At 38.7% G+C, this 19,927-nt stretch overlaps 1 protein-coding gene and 1 pseudogene across 1 annotated transcript; one reads left to right on the forward strand and one right to left on the reverse strand.

The window, feature by feature from the left end:
• Positions 1–100: 100 nt before the first annotated feature.
• Positions 101–1,551, forward strand: LOC121762032 (endochitinase EP3-like). Its single transcript, XM_042157781.1, has 2 exons — positions 101–486; positions 983–1,551. The coding sequence occupies exons 1-2, from the start codon at positions 111–113 to the stop codon at positions 1,390–1,392; spliced, it is 786 nt and encodes a 261-aa protein (XP_042013715.1). The 5' UTR covers positions 101–110; the 3' UTR covers positions 1,393–1,551.
• An 897-nt stretch (positions 1,552–2,448) lies between these two features.
• On the reverse strand, positions 2,449–8,694 carry LOC121774730 (annotated as a pseudogene).
• Between the last annotated feature and the right edge of the window lie 11,233 nt (positions 8,695–19,927).

Genomic DNA, 19,927 nt, shown 5'->3' on the forward strand with positions numbered 1-19,927 from the left:
ATCAATTACTAGTTGAATTTTCAACTAAATCGAATTTAAACTTTGATCAATCACTATAAATATCCATCGAACCACTCCCTTGTTCATCCACATCATTTCTTTAAACCAAAATGAAGCATTTGCTCATTATTTTCGCCCTCCTTGCCGCAGCAAACTGGGCTTCGGCCCAAAACTGCGGCTGTGCGGCCAACGAGTGCTGCAGCCAATACGGCTTCTGCGGCACCAACGCCACTTACTGCGGGCCGGGCTGTCAGTCCGGGCCGTGCACCACCAACGGAGTCAAAGTAGAGGAGGTTGTGACGGATGCTTTCTTCAATGGCATAGCCAATGCGGCCGGGGCGGATTGCCCCGACCGTGGATTCTACACTCGCGCCGCCTTCCTCGACGCCCTCGGATCATTCCGCGGGTTCGGAACGGACGGCACCGCCGACGACAGTCGCCGGGAGATCGCGGCCTTCTTCGCCCATGTTGCTCATGAAACAGGCAGTAAGTTTTTTTTTCCACCGTTACTTAAAAATAGATTTTTTTTGATTTTCTAAAATTAGAAACTTTTTCATTTTGGGAGGTGGACCCCATAATCCACTAATTAACACTGATTCCACTATTTTTCTTCCTTTTCACTCTTACTTTATTAGTTTTGCATTAAAACCTATATTGTTTCTAAAGTTTCTATTTTTAGGAAACAATGAGTAGTGCTTCCTCCGTCTCCAAAAAGTATACACTTTGAGTTCGGCACGAGTTTTAATGTAAAATTGGTAAAGTAAGAGAGATGTAGAAAAGAAAAGTATTTAAAGTATTGTTAGTGGAGAATGGTCCCACCTCATTAGAGTGAAAAGAGTTTCTAAAATTGGAAAGTGCATATTCTTATGGAACGGACTAAAAAGGAAAGAGTGCATGAGATGGAATGAGTATTATTTACTTAGACTTGTGTGTTACATAAATTGAAATGTGACATATCATTATTTTTGTGTGCGCAATGTAGACCTTTGCTTTAGAGAGGAGATAAAAAAATCAGATAAGTATTGCGACCCGAAATTTACGGACTGGCCGTGCAACCCAGACAAATTCTACTACGGCCGCGGCCCATTGCAGCTGACGTGGAACTACAACTACGGGGCAGCGGGGCGGGCCATTGGGTTTGACGGGCTGAACAACCCGGAGGTTGTGGGCACGGACGTTGGGGTATCGTTCAAGGCGGCCTTGTGGTATTGGATGCAAAATTGTCACAATGCTATTGTTTCGGGGCAGGGGTTCGGGGCCACGATTCGGGCCATCAATGGCAACGTGGAATGCGACGGTAAGGAGCCTGAGCTGGTGACCAGTAGGGTTGACTTGTACACACGTTACTGTGGACAGCTCGGTGTGGACCCGGGGGCTAATCTACGATGTTGATTTCCACTACTCAAGATTCAGTCTACACCTCGAGTAGACTCGGTCAACATATTGTTATGTAATGAACAAATTATATGGACCCAGCTAGAATAAATTTGACGAATCACGTCTTTGAAATGGCATTTGAATTTTGAATTGAATGAATATTTACTCGAGATATACGATGATCTTAATCTTTTAGAAGTTAAAGTCTCAACCTACTCGTATTTTATTTGTAGCAATTTTAAATTAAAATTAGTTTCACAAAATGATCTACTAACTGATTATATCTGTTTTCCCGATTAGTAGAGTAAAAAATGTCGTTATAAGAAAATTTTTTGGGACATCTATGCCGTTTTAATCAAAGCAATGTTATATTAAAAAATGTAATTAATTTTACAATGTATTTTAACTATTCCAGTTGATTATATATCCTAGAGTCACAGATAAATCTATTTTTTAAGTCTTGAATCAATATTACTAGAATAATTACTTACATATATTATGTATGTCCCCTAAAAATAGAAATTCTTTCCTTTTTAGTCTGTCCCATAAAAATAATTTAGGTGTGTCTCATTTTCACTAACACATTTTTCTTTTTTATTTTTTATTATTTTATTAATTTTTTATTAAAACTGGTGCCGTTTTAAAAATTCATATTTTGAGCTTCAGGGACAGAGGGAGTATCTATGTTCCATGTACTATGGATGCACGTGTCTACTTGAAAGATGAATGCAGATTTTTAGGTCCAATTCAGTAAAATTTATGGTGAATGCAACAACTTTATGCCTTAAAATGAAGTGTGATCACTTTCCACAATGTTGATTTATAATATATTCAACCCATATATAGATAAATGTATATAATTCTTTCTCCTAAGAGAATAAGACACCATAATCAAACACATCAAGTTTTATTTCATATACTGTAATTTCCACACATAACTGAGTCCACCATTTATTACATTGGTAAAAGCACACATCAACCTAATGTCTTATAAGTGGAACTATTTAGAGATGGTGCGCATATATATGTTGCTTAATTAGATAAGAAAAGTCATTAATTCTTTTGGATTAATTAACAGCGAAGATTAGGTCCAGGGTCGACCCGGAGCTGCCTACAATACTCCTTGTAGTAGTCGACCCGAGAGCTGACTTGGGCGGGATCCTCCGGCCATCGCATTCTATGCTGTTAATACCACGGATCGTGGCGCCAAACCCATTACCCGAAACAAAAGCCGCGTGGCAATTTTCCTTCCAAAACCATACGGCCGTCCTGACGGATTTTCAGCCATCACTACTAAAAAAATAGCCTGTTATCACATTAAATTAGTCACATTTTATTAAAACTGTGAGGATATATACTCAAACAATACATTGATCTTTCTTCACATTTATATCATACACTAATGTTACACTAGAGTTAAATGTCAGTTCAACAGTCCTATACTCACACTTCTATTAAGTACAATAATGGTGATTTGCTCCTATTATAACTCACGGAAGTTGTTATACGCAAATACTTAAACATGATTCAAAAAAAAAAAATTTCAAATTACTAATGAAGTTTAATTATTGAAGAAAGTAATTAAAACAACTTATTCAAAAAATAATTGGCAAAAATAAATTGAGTAGAAATTACAAAAATAAATAAAGTAGATCACACAAGTTTAATAAAAATAACTCTAATATTACAACGATACTGCAAGAATACAGCGTCGAATGTAGTACTTCGAGTGTCGATCCACAGGGAGGGCAAAGATTATTTAATTCTAAAGCAGACAAAACACATTATAAAAAAACTTTGGTTTGAAGTTTTTGATTTCAAGATCATGCAAAAACAATTAAAAGAAATAAAACGAGCAAGATGAATCAAGAGATGAGATTGTTACTCCAAACATACACGGATAAAACAATAGATTAAGAATAGTTGAACACATATTCTATGAACTAATCTTCATTAATCTAAAGATCCTACGGAAGCGTGAGACTCAAAGATCAACTACTATTAGCATGAGAAATCCATTATCAAATTATCATTTGAACAAATCTAATTGATAATTCATTATCACAAAGATTTATCTTATTCAAAGTTAAAGAGACATTTGATTAAGAAAATATTTCTACTACGAATGATGCACCAAAAGTAATAGATTCAAACAATAAAATTATGATAACGACTATCATAAGATAAAGAAGAACATAGAATAAACCACAAGAACAATTTATCCGTTTACATGTTTGGAGCAACACTAGAATTTTTAGCCTATCGGACTATGAAGAATAGAAAAGAGATGTAAAACCCTCAGAACCATGGAGTAGGCTTGGAGAAATTGATGACAAATTGTTTCAATAATCACCCCAACAACAACCGGCAATTCTCCGTTCTTAGATCACGTAATTTCTTCCAAAACAAAACTCCTCTTCAATTGAATTCTCTCTCTTTTCTCCCCCTTCTTCCAATTTCCGTCCTAGTCCTCTCAATCCTCTCCAATTTCGTCTCCTTTCTTTATTTTTTCCCTTTCTCCAACTGCCGTCCGAAACTGCTAAAATGCAGTTGAGATTGCATACGCCCGACCGGGTGAAATTAAAAGGGAAAATCGCCCGACCGGGTGTTTTCGTCTGGACTCCGCATGCATGTCGAATCTCACCCGACCGGGTGTATTTTTAAACCAACAAATCCACCCGGGCGGGTGATACTCTCTGGAGTCTCCACGCCTTACAAACCTCACCCGGGCGGGTGTTGGAATATCTACCCGGGCGGGTCAGTGGCTTTGTCGAGTGAAATTGCAGACGGTGGTTCTGTTCGGAGCATTGGGCGTCATTTCCGATGGATTTCCGGTGAACTTCTAGCTTTTTACATCCTAAACAATGATGGAAACACGATATGATGAGTCGTAATTAACATAAAGATGTATAGTCTAAGGGGAAAAAATGTAGAAAATATGCTTCGCATCATTTCTCAGCCCGTCGAATCCCACAGCTTGCCCGGCTGCCCCATAGTTGTAGTTCCACGTCAGCTGCAGCGGTCCGCGCCCATAGTAGCGCCTGTTGGCCGCACACGGCCAGTCTTTATTTCTATTGTCGCAATAGTTTCTCGATCTCCCACCCTCCTCTTCAATAAACCACATACCTCTATATTTAAACAAAAAAAATGTTGAATTACTGACGATGGCCAATAATTACTAATGGTAAACGGTGTTACCTGATTCGATGAATTACCGAAGGAATTACCGACAGAATTTCTGTAGTTCATAGCTAAAACCAAATTAGCAACAGAAATTTCCGTCAGTAACACAGTTTACCATCAGTAAATTTGTTGTTTTTTCGTAGTGTATATACTGTATGCATCTTTTTAGGAAAATAAAAAAATAAAGTAAAAGAAAAGGAAATATGTTAGTTTTAGCTAAACAGAAAAATAAATCATAATAGGTGAGACGACATTAAATAAAAATGTGAATCGCTATGGGACTGAGGGAGTATTAATTAATTAATTAATAACTTACGCCCACTCTCATGCGCAACATGGGCGAAAAAGGCAGCGATCTCGCGCTTAGAGTCATCGGCTGGGCCAATGGCGCCGAAGCTTGGCCACGACGCGGCCGCATCGACAAATAGGGAGCGCGTGTAGAAACCTTTTCCGGGGCAGTTGCGTCGGCCCTGACTGGATATGATCCCATTGAAGAAATTATCAGACACGACATCACCGAAATATATATAAATTGCAAAAAACAACAAAAAGACGAAAATAAACTCATTTATTATGAAATCAGCGTAAACATGTAAGTATATAGCATATCCAAACAAACTTTTATTAACGTTAGCGCTTAGCTAAATGACGTGTGTCCCTTAAACACCTTTGCAATGCATTCATTGCGCGTCATGCCTCTGTGGGACGATCTAGACTCTAGAGCTTCTGCATTGTGGATGCTTTGCTAATGACACTCTCTCCATATGAGATTAAAGTCTCCTTATTACTCGCTACAAGTTTTAAGAAATAAAAAAGAATATAGTGGAAAAAAATAGTGGACTAATTTTATAACAATAAATGAATGACATGAGTTTGTGCGGTATGAATTTCACTTTTTAAAATTAATAAAAATAAAATAAGACATGTAATAGTGAACATTTTAAAATGCTAACATGAGATTTAGTGACGGATTAAAAATGTGTAATGATGCATTGGCGGATCCACTAAGGAACAAGGGGTACAACTGTACCCCCAAAATGTGTTATTACCAATATATAATTATGCAAATAACCAAGCAAGTTCCTTAGCCCAGCAGTAGAATCTTCCTTTACCAATTTGGTAGCCCAAGTTCGACTCCCATTTAGTTCAGATTTTTAGTCCCGTTTTATTGTTATTTTAGTTTCTTTGTTTTATTTTGTATTTTTCTCTTTCAGTTTTAAGTCTTTTTATGTATTTTAGCAATTTAATAAAATATTATGCATTTATTTATTTATTTTCAAATTAGTTAATTCTCTTGAAAAGTATTTTAATTATTTTAATGAATTTCACTTTCTCTTGTAATGCGTATTATTTGGTACATATATTTCTAATATAAATTCATCTATACATTTTATGCATTTATATTTAAAACAATTTCTTATCTTATAAAGCATTATGCATTTAGTTATTTTCTAATGATTATTAATATTAACTTTTTGTTTTAATTTATTCTATTGTATTATGTTTTATTTTTTTTATTTTCTATTTTTTTTAAATAATTGAAACATTGCTCAAATAGTCAAATGATAATTTCTTGGTAAAATAACCCGCAAAAAGATAAATTATTAAAAGGTAATACACTATGAATGCCAAAACAATTTATCTATAATATATAAATCTAAGAACCTTTATTTTGAATAATGAATGTCATTTAAGTAGTAGTAACACTAATTTAAAAATAATTCACATCTATATTCAAAGTATAATCTTAATTGAAAATAAAAATAAAAATTTTGATTGAGAGAACAAATTAAAAAGAAGAAAAAAGATCGGATTTTGAAACTTTAATTCGCTATAATTATTTATCGTACCCCCAAACCGAAATTCCTGGATACGCCAATGTAATGATGTTATATCCAAATTTTGAACCAACTAGCCTTCTGAATTCACATTTAAATATATCATACATCAACGTCGATTGGTTCTCCTTCGCTTTTTATTATGCTATAATTAAATTAAAATAGCGCCTATATTCTTTTTCTAAAAGAAGAAAATAGTAATACACCTCGGCCAAATATCTCAAACTCAAGTCCAGTATATTCCAATTGTCTCATTAAAAATGAAACGTTTTCCTTTTTAGGTTGTCCCACTAAAAATGAAAAGTTTCCTAAAAAGGAAACAAAAACCCGTGCCGAAAACAACAAAACACCATTGCATAAAATCATGTGAAAACCAAATGTTTCATATTTATTGGGACGGAGGGAGTATGACTTTTAAATACATATGCATTTTACAAGACTTTTAAATTTATATTAATTTAATTATTAAAAAACTACTAACATATTGTCTAGATAAATGGGGCCTCCCAAGGGTGAAATATATTCATAGCTTTATGAAAGAAATAATAAGATATTCATAAATTCCAAAACCACCAATTTTTTTCGTCAAATTGGAATTATACCTATCGCTCCACAAGAAAACTCAACAAAAATATATTTTTTCCGACCCATTTCCTAAAATAAGTCAAAATTTGACTCGACTTCCCCCAATTAGAACAAGCTCACCCAATAGACTTGGATAGGATGACCCAAAATGTTAAGAACTTGTTTGATAGCAGTGAATGTAACCTTTTTCATAAATTTTGGTTTTGCTTTAAAAGTCAAATATATATCCATTTTCTATTTTAATTAGTCATTGAATAGTATTTAATAAGCTATGCCCATACAAAGCCTGAATAAATACAAAGATTGAATAAGGAGTGAAGATCTGCAGTAGAGTACAGTGATTCACGTGGAGACGTAACAGACAATTGTTTTTTCTTTGGAGAATCAATTGGAGAACGTCGGGAATGATTCGAACGAGAAGATGAAAAATCAAGAACAAGTAGTGTAGGTGGAAAATAGGAATCTTGTATTACTTCTTTGATTGAATTGATACAATCTACAAATTGGGGATCTTGAGAGAGTAGACCCTTATAGCTAAGAAGATGAAAAACAAAACAGATTCAAACCGAAAAACAAACGCAACGGCTAATCTGCAATCAACGGTCAAGATCTAAACTACTCAACTAAGTTTGATCCAACGGTCACTGGTGAATCTCGCATCCTAAGCTGAAAACGCTCTTCAGCGAACACGACTCTTCCACACTTAGCTTCATTCCTTCCTTAGCTCCAACTGAGCTCGATGCCAGCAGCCAAACAAGTTCACAAATCTCCACCTTGACTGCTCGGCTCCGATATCAGGAACCTCTCCTGCACATCCCAACCAACTTCATACACAAATCAAACTTTTCTTTAACAAAGGCTTTGTGAGCATGTCGGCCGGATTGTATGCTGTGTCCACTTTGAACACAATGATATTCCCATTTTCAATCTTCTCTCTAACAAAATTATACCACACGTCTATGTGCTTGCTTCTTTCATAGAAAACCTGGTGCTTCGCCAAACTAATAGCACCATTGTTATCACACCAATTGAATGGCCCTCTGCTCCACTCCAAACTCCCCAGCAATGCCCCTCAGCCGAAAACTCTCCTTCACTGCGGCTGTGATGGTCATATACTCGGCCTCAGTGATGGACAAGGCCACCACATTTTGCAATGTTGATTTCCAGCTGATAGCTCCACCAAACAAAGTGAATACATAGCCGGTTTGTGACTTTCTATTATCAATGTTGCCGCATAATCACTGTCACAGTAACCTACCAAAGCCTTACCTTTCATCTCCTCATTTCCTTTGTACAAGATGTCATACTCCTTAGCACCCTTCAAGTACCTCAGAGTCCATTTGAGTGCCAGCCAGTGTTACTTGCCATAGTCAGCCATAAATCGACTTGTCACACTAATAGCATGTGCTACATCAGGCCTTGTGTTATTCATGGCATACATAATGATGCCAACAATATTAGCATAAGGTATCAACTGCATTTCTTCCCTCTTCTTTTCATTTTCTAGTGCCTGCTGTTTTGAGAGTTTGAAATGTTGGGCCATTGGAGTCCCAACTTCTCTGACTTCTTCCATCTTGAATCTTTCAATCACCCTACTCACACAGTCAGTTTGATTGAGGCAGATTTCCTTCTTGCTTCTATTTCTCACAATGTTCATGCCAAGAATTCTTCTAGCAGAGCCCAAGTCTTTCATAATAAATGTCCTGCTCATATCTGAAGGGGCTGGCAGCGGAAGCGTGCGTGACAAAACGGATCACATGAGTTTGATCTATTTAGCAGATTATTTAGACAAAATCTATTCGCGTAATTATCACATGTATCATGCTCATAATTTGAATTAAAACATGCTTTAGCACATTAAATTCCTAAAACATGCTTAATACGGAATTAGCCAATTTACCTCGTTGATTCAATCAAGAATCGATGATGGCTTGCTCCGTCTCCACGTGAAGATCTTCAATACAAGACCTCGGATCTTCTGACTGGTGTCCCGGACTATACGCTGATGTTTGTGTGGGCAAATCTCACCAACGTACTAGGACTCGAATAATGGAAGACAGAACTCAGCTCACGGAGGAGAGCACAATTTTTGAAAATTCTCTTAAAGGAGGGGGACGAAAATTTTATGAATAAATTGTTGTGTTTTCTGTCTCCTTTATTCTCCTATTTATATAAGTCACATATTGGGCCCAGTCAGGGATCTAAGGAAGAATCTGGAACAGGCCTCACCCAATTAGCTTTTTACTAATTAAATTGAACCCACAATTTAATATAAGCTTATATTGGAATATTACGAGCAGCCACTACAGAAGTAATATTGCAATGCCTTCCAAATCCGAAATTACAAGTATTCCGGGTTTCCATTAATTGTATTTGATTTATTTCCCGTGCTTAAGATGGAAACATCCATTAATTAATTAATGTCTGCTATAGACTTAATTAATTAACATATTTCAAATTCCAAGAGTGGACTTAGCAAGAAACTCTTATTTATTATTCATAGAGTAATCAAACTCCAACTAGCTAGGTTCCGAATAATAAAACCTCGTTTCGAGCTTCTCTTGTGGATGTTATCAAACGAGACTCTCCTCGCGCACGTTTCAACATAATACAATCCTAGCACCTCTAGATAATGATCACCACTACCCAATATACCTGGATCGTTGGGTTACGAAAAACCCGCACCTTTGGTAAGTCAAAGTAGTGGATACTCAATATCGTATGCTCAATGCTAACGTACATTGATTAAGAAATTAATTCTCAAGACCTCGTCTTTCAGTAGATAGCATAAAGACTCGTCTTGCTGTTAGATCCATTCAGTGCAATACCACACCAACGTCATCTTATTTTAATAAGGTTTAGAAATAATCGGACTGACATTGCAACCTTTCGCGATAGGTAGTCTAGGCCTATCTAGGTTGTGAAATTCTTATTTTTCTTTGTTTAGAACTGACCGTGTTACCTTAAATTGGACGACGCCCATAACCGGTCTACTAAAACAAAGACTTAGACTTTGTTACGTTTGCTCATACATTTAAATATGTAATAAACAACCATTAAATGTAAAACATAACAACATTATGACAAAAATAATCTGTTGCATTTATTGGAAAATAACCATTAGAGTTTTACAGTATCCAATCACTCGAAAGGTGATTTCTAGTATACAAAACCCTAACAATCTCCCACTTATACTCAAAACAACTTTCGAGTATACAAAATGGTAGTGCACACGTCTTAAATATCTCCCACTTATACTGAAAGCGAGTTGAGGTCTTGAATGAGTCGAACTCCCATCCCTTCTACGTGGCAATCGAACGGTTTTACCGCCAAAGCCTTTGTAAAAGGATCTGCCAAGTTGTTCTCTAACGCAATCTTGACCACTTTTATGTCTCCTCTCTGCACTATATCTCTAATGATATGATACTTCCGCTCTATGTGTTTGCTCGCTTTGTGAGCTCTTGGTTCTTTCGAGTTTGCCACAGCACCAGAATTGTCACAATAAATGGCTCTTGGGCAGATTCGAAACCATACCTAAATCCATAAGGAAGTTCTTGAGGCATACAGCCTCTTTTGCAGCCTCCGAAGCGGCCACATACTCAGCTTCCATGGTCGAGTCCGCGATGCATTTCTGCTTCACACTCTTCCAAATTACGACTCCACCTCCTAAGGTGAACACATATACTGAAGTAGATTTTCTCGAGTCCTGATCAGCTTGAAAGTCTGAGTCAGTATATCCCAAAGGACAAAGCTCGACTGCATTGTAAACTAGAGCATAGTCCTTAGTCCGTTTAAGGTACTAGAGTATGTTCTTTACGATAGTCCAATGTCCTTGGCCCGGATTCGACTGATATCTTGCCACCATGCCAACAGCAAAGCAAATATCTGGTCTAGTACAAAGCATAGCATACATGAGACTTCCAAATGCCGAAGCATATGGAATCCTTCTCATTGCTTGTATCTCAGACGGCGTTTTAGGGCACATCTCTTGAGATAAATGGATGCCATGTCTAAAAGGTAAGAAACCTTTCTTGGCGTCCTGCATGCTAAAACGACTAAGTACTGTTTCGATGTAAGATTCTTGAGATAAGCACAACATCTTCTTATCTCGATTCCGAAGAACCTTGATCCCGAGGATGTGTCCCGCGTCTCCCATATCCTTCATCTCGAACTAGTTTGACAACCATGTTCGAACTGATGACAACATCTTTTTATTGTTTCCAATTAGAAGAATGTCATCTACATATAAAACTAAGAACACCACATTCCCCTTATCAACTTTCTTATACACGCAGCTTTCACTTGGGCACTTTTCGAATCCAAACTGTCAAACAGTTTGATCGAAACATTGGTTCCACGATCTAGATGCTTGCTTGAGGCCATAAATGGCCTTCTTAAGCCTCCAAACCATGTGTTCTTTGCCCTTTATGGCATATCCTTCGGGTTGTTCCATGTAGATGGTCTCCTCAAGACTGCCGTTTAGAAATGCAGTCTTAACGTCCATCTGCCATACATCCCAATCCATATAAGCTGCAATAGACAACAGTATCCGGATCGATTTGAGCATGGCCACTGGGGAGAAGGTCTCATCATAATCGATGCCTTCCTTTTGGGTATACCCCTTGGCCACTAGTCTTGCTTTGGAGACTTTAACTCGTCCATCGGGTCCACGTTTACGTTTATATATCCACTTGCTCCCAATGGCAGTACAACCTTCGGGTAGGACGGACAAATCGTAGACGTCTTTGTCTATCATAGATTGTAGTTCCTAATCCATTGCTTTTACCCATTCGCAATGATCGATATCTGCATGCGCCTCTGCAAAGTTCCAGGGATCTAATACATTGCTGTCCAAGGAGTGATCCATAGATTCTCCCAAACCAATGTATCTGTCGGGCTCATGTGAGACCCTCCCACTGCGGCGCGGCACTACAATATTTTGAGTAGAAGTTGAAGTTTCGGGAATTGTTTGTACACTTGGTACTTGTTCTTGGTTAATGGAACTTGTGACTGAAGTTAGCTCATCAAGAGCCACTTCACTGCTGGGTTTATGATTCATTACATAGTCTTCCTCTAAGAATGTCGCGTGAGTGCTCACAATGACTTTCTTATCTCGGAGACTAAAGAATTCATAACATTTCGTTCCTTTGGGGTATCCTATAAACAAATATACCTCCGTCCTAGATCCTAGCTTAGTTGGATCCTTTTCCAATACATGAGCCGGGCAACCCCAAACCTTGAGATGTGCTAGATTGGGCTTACGCCCAGTCCACAACTCATATGGAGTTTTAGGTACGGATTTTGATGGTAAATTGTCTAAAATGTGACTTGCGGAAAGCAAGGCATGTCCCCAAAACGAAATAGGCAGACGTGCATAACTGATCATCGATCGAACCATGTTTAATAAGGTCCTGTTCTTTCTTTCAGCCACGCCGTTCTGCTGGGGCGTGCCCGGCGCAGTCAGTTGGGATTGAATTTCCACTTCCGATAAGTAGTCCAAGAATTCGGCACTGAGGTATTCGCCTCCACGATCAGATCGTAGGCATTTGATATTCTTCCCATGATACTTCTCCACAAGAGTCTTAAAGTCTTTAAACTTGTCAAAAGACTCTGACTTGTGACGCATCAAGTAGACATATCCAATTTTCAAGAAGTCATCAATAAATGTAATGAAGTATCGAAAACCACCTCTTGCCTCAGTTGACATTGGTCCACATACATCAGAATGAACGAGCTCAAGTACTTCCTTGAACCTATTGCCCTTAGCCTTAAAAGGCCTCTTGGTCATCTTGCCTTCTAAGCATGACTCACACTTATGAAAAGGTTCCTCCTCTAGACCTTTGATAAGATCTTGTTGAACAAGAGAATGGATCCTCCTTTCATTGGCATGACCAAGTCTAAGGTGCCACAAGTACGCTTCGTTCATTGAACTTGAAGGTTCTTTTCGTTTCTTTGAAATTTTCGATGTTGTATTGAGTTCTGATTTGCGATTATTAAACTGTGTAGAAGTGATTGTGTACAGATTGTTTTCCATGATACCACGACAGATATAAGAACCATCTCTCTTAATAACGCAGTTGTCATTAAAAGAAATCGAATATCCATCATAAACCAATTTAGAAACTGAAATTAAATTTCTTCTAAAAGAAGGTATCAACAAAACATTCTTCAAAATAAAAAATCTATCACTACTAAAACGCAAATAAATGTCTCCAACTGCAACGGCCGCCACTTTGGTAGCGTCGCCCAGCTGGACTTCGATCTCACGATCATGTAGCCGTCTTGTCACCTGCAATAAGTCAGAATCAAAACAAATATGATCAGTGGCTCCTGTGTCAATAACCCAAGTGCAAATTGATGTCGAAGTCAAACAAGACTCGACAACTAGAGCCTGGTGCATACCTGTAGTCTTGCCCCGTTTAGGACAGTGTGGCTTCCAATGCCCCTTCTCTCCACACTTGAAACACTTCCCCGTAGGCTTCTTGTTAGCCCTCTTCTTCTTCTTTCCATTAGATATCTTGGCCGGTCCTGAGTTCGGTGCCTGCCTTTTTCCTGCTCTAGACTTCAAGCCAGAGGAACGAGGCGCCGAAATCATCATGGCCGCCTTAGCCTGGACCATAAGGTCCTCTGCCGACTGAAGTTCAGTCAACAGCTCTGCCAAGGTGTAATTCCTTTTGTTCATCTCAATGTTGAGCTTGAACTGTTGGAAGCTAGGGGGAAGACTTTGAAGGATGATAGTTACCTGGGACTCGGGATCGATTGTCCCTCCCAAGACCTCAATTTGGTTGAGGTGGCCCATCATCTCGAGGACATGGTCCCTCACAGACGAGCCTTCCTTCATTGTCTTCGACATGATACTCCGAAAGGCTTGAGACTTAGCCGTTCGATTCTGAGTACCAAAAAGATTTTTGAGATTTTGCATGATCTCGGCGGCTGTTTCCATGGCTGAATGTTGATGCTTGAGTACTGAAGACATAGATGCCAAGATGTAGCACTTAGCCATCTCATTCGCCTTATGCCACCGTCTGTGTGCATCTCTGACTCCTACCGCAGCGGTAGCCGCCGGCACTGGAGGTCGCGGGGTGGTGAGCACAAAGATGTACTCATCGGCTGTGAGAACGATATCCAAATTTTGTTTCCATTCTATGTAATTTTGGCCCTCGAGTTTATTTTCTTTGAGAATTTCGGAAAGAGGATTGAATGACATATTGAAGTTTTGAATTGCACTGCAAAACAGAGTATTTTACTATTGTCATAAACTTATGTAAGAAGTTTGATTAGATTAACCATAAAACTTTTCAAAAACTTACAACTGTAAAATTAAAATTTTGTACCCTCCAGAGGAAGTCAATACACATTAAAATCTTACAATTTTACTGGTCACAACACCGACGAATAGTCCAGAGACCACAGAGTGGCATGACCGCCTAATGTTGCCTAAGCAAGACCATCTCTTTAGCATTACAGAGTCTCATTTCTACAACACACTCCCATAACAATGCTTATGTGCTGCTAACAAGATCAAGTTATCTCATAAATTCTGTGTGAACTTCTGAATCTCGCAGTTTCTTAGGATTATTGTCCCCACAGAGCAAGTGGCGATAATATTCGAAACTACATTCTAGTTCATACTATTTATATTTGAGAAGTCCGCCCTCATGAACTTGCTATTTTCTTAGGATTATTGTCCCCACAGAGCAGGTGGCGATAATATTAGAAAAAGGCTTCATGAATTGCAGACCAATTGATGGAGACCATATACAAACGTTGAGTTCATAATTATAGCTTAGATATTTGGGTTATGATTTTTCTTTAATTATCCTTAGCCTCGAGGCAGTTGAAGGCTTAATTAAATTCTGTTGGTATTTAATCTACCGGATAATTAAATCTTTTATTAATTGGTATCTTCCATTAGGAATTATTGTTTTAGAATTTAATTCTCATTCATGTCTACTATAAGATATATCTAAAATAATTAAATTACTTCATTCTTAATAAGACATGAAAAATTAAATTCAAATTATTTCCATGTTCAAGATTAGGAAGAGATATTATATTATTTAACGTATTGATACATATCTATCCTTATTAGGATCTTAGATATATAAACATTAGGAAACTATTATATTATTCTTATCTATATCATCTAGGAATCAAAATAATATTATTTATTTCCATAGATATAGAAAATAATAAGATATTCCTTAAATCTAGATAAAATATTAGGAAACTATTAAATTATTCTCATCCATATCTTCTAGAAATAAAATAATATTATTTAATTCTATAAATATAGATAATAATCAAAATATTCCTAAAATCTAGATAAATCTTCCAAAAAGATTTTATTTCCATTAAATAATAATATTTTAATGATATCGTTTAATAAAATAATTAAATAATCATTAAAATAATTCTTCATCGTTATCTCATAGTACGAGGTTCGCACGAACGATGAACGACGAAAATCCGACGAGTTCGTCGTTGGATCACGATGCACATGGCGTCTCGGCCACATGCGCACAGGTGGCGCGCCATCGTCTCGTCCAGCGGGTCGTCGTGGTTCGCCAGCGTCTCGGCCAGGACGTGCGCGGAGGCGCAGCTCATCTCGGCCAGCGGCGAGCATCTGTCGCGGCTTCTCGGCCCGTCGGGTGCCGACATCTCTCGGCCAGCGGCGCGCATCCGTCGCGGCTTCTCGGCTCGTCGGGTGCCGACATCTCTCGGCCAGCGGCGCGCACGGTGGCGCGCCCGCTCTCGGCCAGTGTCTCGGCGCCCGTCTCGGACAACCAAGCCATCCGGCGGCGCGAGCTTCTCGGCCAGCGGCGCACACGGAGGTGCGCCCACTCTCGGCCTTCCACCTAGGGTTGCGGCTCCCGGCGCCCAGTGTCTCGGTGGTTCAGTTACGAGCCACCACACCACGCCAGCCACCATGTCGCTCTCGACGCAGGTGCGTCTGGGGCCAGCGGTCTCGGCCGGCGGCGCGCGCGAGCCCTTGCTCGCCTGCGCGTCGCCTCGTGATCCCGGCTCCCCGGCTCCCACTGTCTCGACATCCCTATCTCGATCGCACGTCTCGTACAATCGAGTAATTCAAGTTCTTGATTCGATAGTTCATGAGTTCACCAAGAACATGCTTCGCAATCAAATAACACATGCATACATGAATTTCGCGATATTTAAATCCAAATAATAAGAGCCAAAGACTGGTTCTGATACCAACTGAAGGGGCTGGCAGCGGAAGCGTGCGTGACAAAACGGATCACATGAGTTTGATCTATTTAGCAGATTATTTAGACAAAATCTATTCGAGTAATTATCACATGAATCATGCTCATAACTTGAATTAAAACATGCTTTAGCACATTAAATTCCTAAAACATGCTTACTACGGAATTATCCAATTTACCTCGTTGATTCAATCAAGAATCGATGATGGCTTGCTCCGTCTCCACGTGAAGATCTTCAATACAAGACCTCGGATCTTCTGACTGGTGTACCGGACTATACGCTGATATTTGTGTGGGCAAATCTCACCAACGTACTAGGACTCGAATAATGGAAGACAGAACTCAGCTCACGAAGGAGAGCACAATTTTCAAAAATTCTCTTAAAGGAGGGGGACGAAAATTTTATGAATAAATTGTTGTGTTTTCTGTCTCCTTTATTCTCCTATTTATATAAGTCACATATTGGGCCCAGTCAGGGATCTAAGGAAGAATCTGGAACAGGCCTCACCCAATTAGCTTTTTACTAATTAAATTGAACCCACAATTTAATATAAGCTTATATTGGAATATTACGAGCAGCCACTACAGAAGTAATATTGCACTGCCTTCCAAATCCGAAATTACAAGTATTCCGGGTTTCCATTAATTGTATTTGATTTATTTCCCGCGCTTAAGATGGAAACATCCATTAATTAATTAATGTCTGCTATAGACTTAATTAATTAACATATTTCGAATTCCAAGAGTGGACTTAGCAACAAACTCTTATTTATTATTCATAGAGTAATCAAACTCCAGCTAGCTAGGTTCCGAATAATAAAACCTCGTTTCGAGCTCCTCTTGTGGATGTTATCAAACGAGACTCTCCTCGCGCACGTTTCAACATAATAGCAATCCTAGCACCTCTAGATAATGATCACCACTACCCAATATACCTGGATCGTTGGGTTACGAAAAACCCGCACCTTTGGTAAGTCAAAGTAGTGGATACTCAATATCGTATGCTCAATGCTAACGTACATTGATTAAGAAATTAATTCTCAAGACCTCGTCTTTCAGTAGATAGCATAAAGACTCGTCTTACTGTTAGATCCATTCAGTGCTATACCACACCAACGTCATCTTATTTCAATAAGGTTTAGAAATAATCGGACTGACATTGCAACCTTTCGCGATAGATAGTCTAGGCCTATCTAGGTTGTGAAATTCTTATTTTTCTTTGTTTTGAACTGACCGTGTTACCTTAAATTGGACGACGCCCACAACCGGTCTACTAAAACAAAGACTTAGACTTTGTTACGTTTGCTCATACATTTAAATATGCAATAAACAACCATTAAATGTAAAACATAACAACATTATGACAAAAATAATCTGTTGCATTTATTGGAAAATAACCATTAGAGTTTTACAGTATCCAATCACTCGAAAGGTGATTTCTAGTATACCAAACCCTAACAATATCATCTTTCACCATCTGAACCTCCTTCTTGTACTCCCCTACCACTAGCATATCATCCACATAGAGTAACAAGTATGCAACTACAGCTCCGCCTCTTTTCTTGATATAAACACACTCATCATATCTAGACCTTTTGAAACCACTTTTCAGAATATGCTTATCAAACTTTATGTGCCACTGCCTACTAGATTGTTTGAACCCATAGATGCTCTTTTTAAGAAGACATACCTTGTTCTCATCATCTGGTTTCACAAATCCATGAGGCTGTTGCATATAAATTGTTTCTTCCAAGTCTCCATGCAAGAAAACAGTTTTGACATCCAATTGCTATAGCTCCCAATCTTTCTTGGCCACAACTGCAAGTAAAATCCTAATTGATGTGTGCTTCACAACAGGAGAGAATACTCCATTGTAGTCCACACCTTCTTCCTATGTAAAACCCCTTGCCACCAATCTTGCTTCGAACCTTGTTTTTTCATTATTTGCAGACTTCATTTTTTTCTTAAAAATCCACTTGCAGCTGACAATTTTTCTGCCCTCAACCTTGTCAACAAGAATCCATGTTTTATTCTTGATAAGTGAATCAATTTCTTCTATCATAGCCTGCAACCACTTATCCCTTTCTGTGCAACTGACTACTGGCTGATATGTTTCTGGTTCTGAGAATACCACCTGCCAGCCACACAAAGTGCAAAATATAACATCTCTAAGTCCACATATCTAGCTGGAGGCCTCATATTTGTCCTCCTGACTCTGTCTCTGGCTAGCTGGTAGTTTCTCAAACCTGCTTGGGGATCTGCCTGAGAAACATCATCTAGCTGAGAATCTGATTGTGTGTCATCTTCATTCTCACTATTACTTAGTTCAGTGATCTCAGTCTTCTTTCCTCCATCAAATTCAGGCTGTTCCTCCAACTCAACTCCAGAATCATCAGAAGCCAGCAATTTCTCTTTACCGACCCGAGTCTGACTTGCAAGTTTGAAATGCATCTCTGACTCAGAGAAAACCACATCTCTGCTGAAAATTATCTTATGATTTCCAGTCTCTACACACGAGAGCCTATAGCCCTTTAAGCCCGGCTGATAATCCAGCATAACACAAACATCAAAGCTCTTGCATCAAGTTTGGATTGCTTTAGGTGTGCATATGCTTTGCAGCCAAAAATTATCAGGTGAGAGTAACTTCTAAACTCCCAATACCATCTAAAATATGGAGTATCACCTCCTATGCTGGAAGAAGGACACATATTCATTAATTTGACAGCAGTGACAGCAGCATGGATCTCACTCTTTCATGGATTGTTCTATTTGCTCTCTCAGCAACTTCATTTTGTTGAGGGTTCAAAGGCACAGTTCTATGTCTCTTGATCCCTTTCTCCAAACTAAATGTATCAAACTCTCTTGAGCAAAACTCAAAGCCATTGTCTGTTCTAAGGCACTTTAGACAACATCCTTTTTCATTCTCCATCAGCTTGCACCATTCTTTGAATTTACTAAAAGCTTCACTCTTTTCTTTCAAGATATAAAGACAAATTTTCCTAGATGAATCATCTATGATACTCATATAATATCTTCCTCCTTACACTGAATTCACAAGAGCTGGGCCCCACAAGTCACTATGGGCATATTCTAGAGGAGCAGATGAAGTGTGTTTACCTTTGGGGTAGGACAACTTCTTTGATTTTGCCAGGATGCAATCCTCACAGGCTTGATCATTCTTTTCACCATCACTGACAATGAAATGTCTCTTTATCAGCTGGTTGATGCTCCTAAAAGCAGGATGCCTCAACCTCTCATGCCATAATCCGACTGACTCAGCCTTTGTGGAGTTCACCTCACCATGCTTGATCACTGTGGTACTCAGATAGTACAAACCGCCCTTTCTCTCAGCTTTCAATATGGTTTCTCCACCCATTCCTACCACCATTACACCATCAGAGGTACAAAAAGAATAGCCATTCCTTTCTAGAACACCAAGTGAGATCAAATTTCTCTTCACTTCTGGAATAAATCTGACCTCAGTCAGGATCTTGACTGACTCATCAGCTAACTTCAGTCGAATGTTGCCAATACCCTCAACTTTACAGACCTAGTTGTTACCAAGAACTATCGAACCTGATGCCTCTAAGATAGAATCAAACCAGTGCAATTTAGAACATATATGAAAGCAACAGCCTGAGTCCAAGATCCAAGAACTCTCATCCACCTCTTCCATTATGTTCAGTGCATGAGCATCTTCCAGTTCGTGTACGCAATCAG

This window comes from Salvia splendens, chromosome 2, assembly GCF_004379255.2.
Source record: "Salvia splendens isolate huo1 chromosome 2, SspV2, whole genome shotgun sequence".
NCBI lineage: Eukaryota > Viridiplantae > Streptophyta > Magnoliopsida > Lamiales > Lamiaceae > Salvia > Salvia splendens.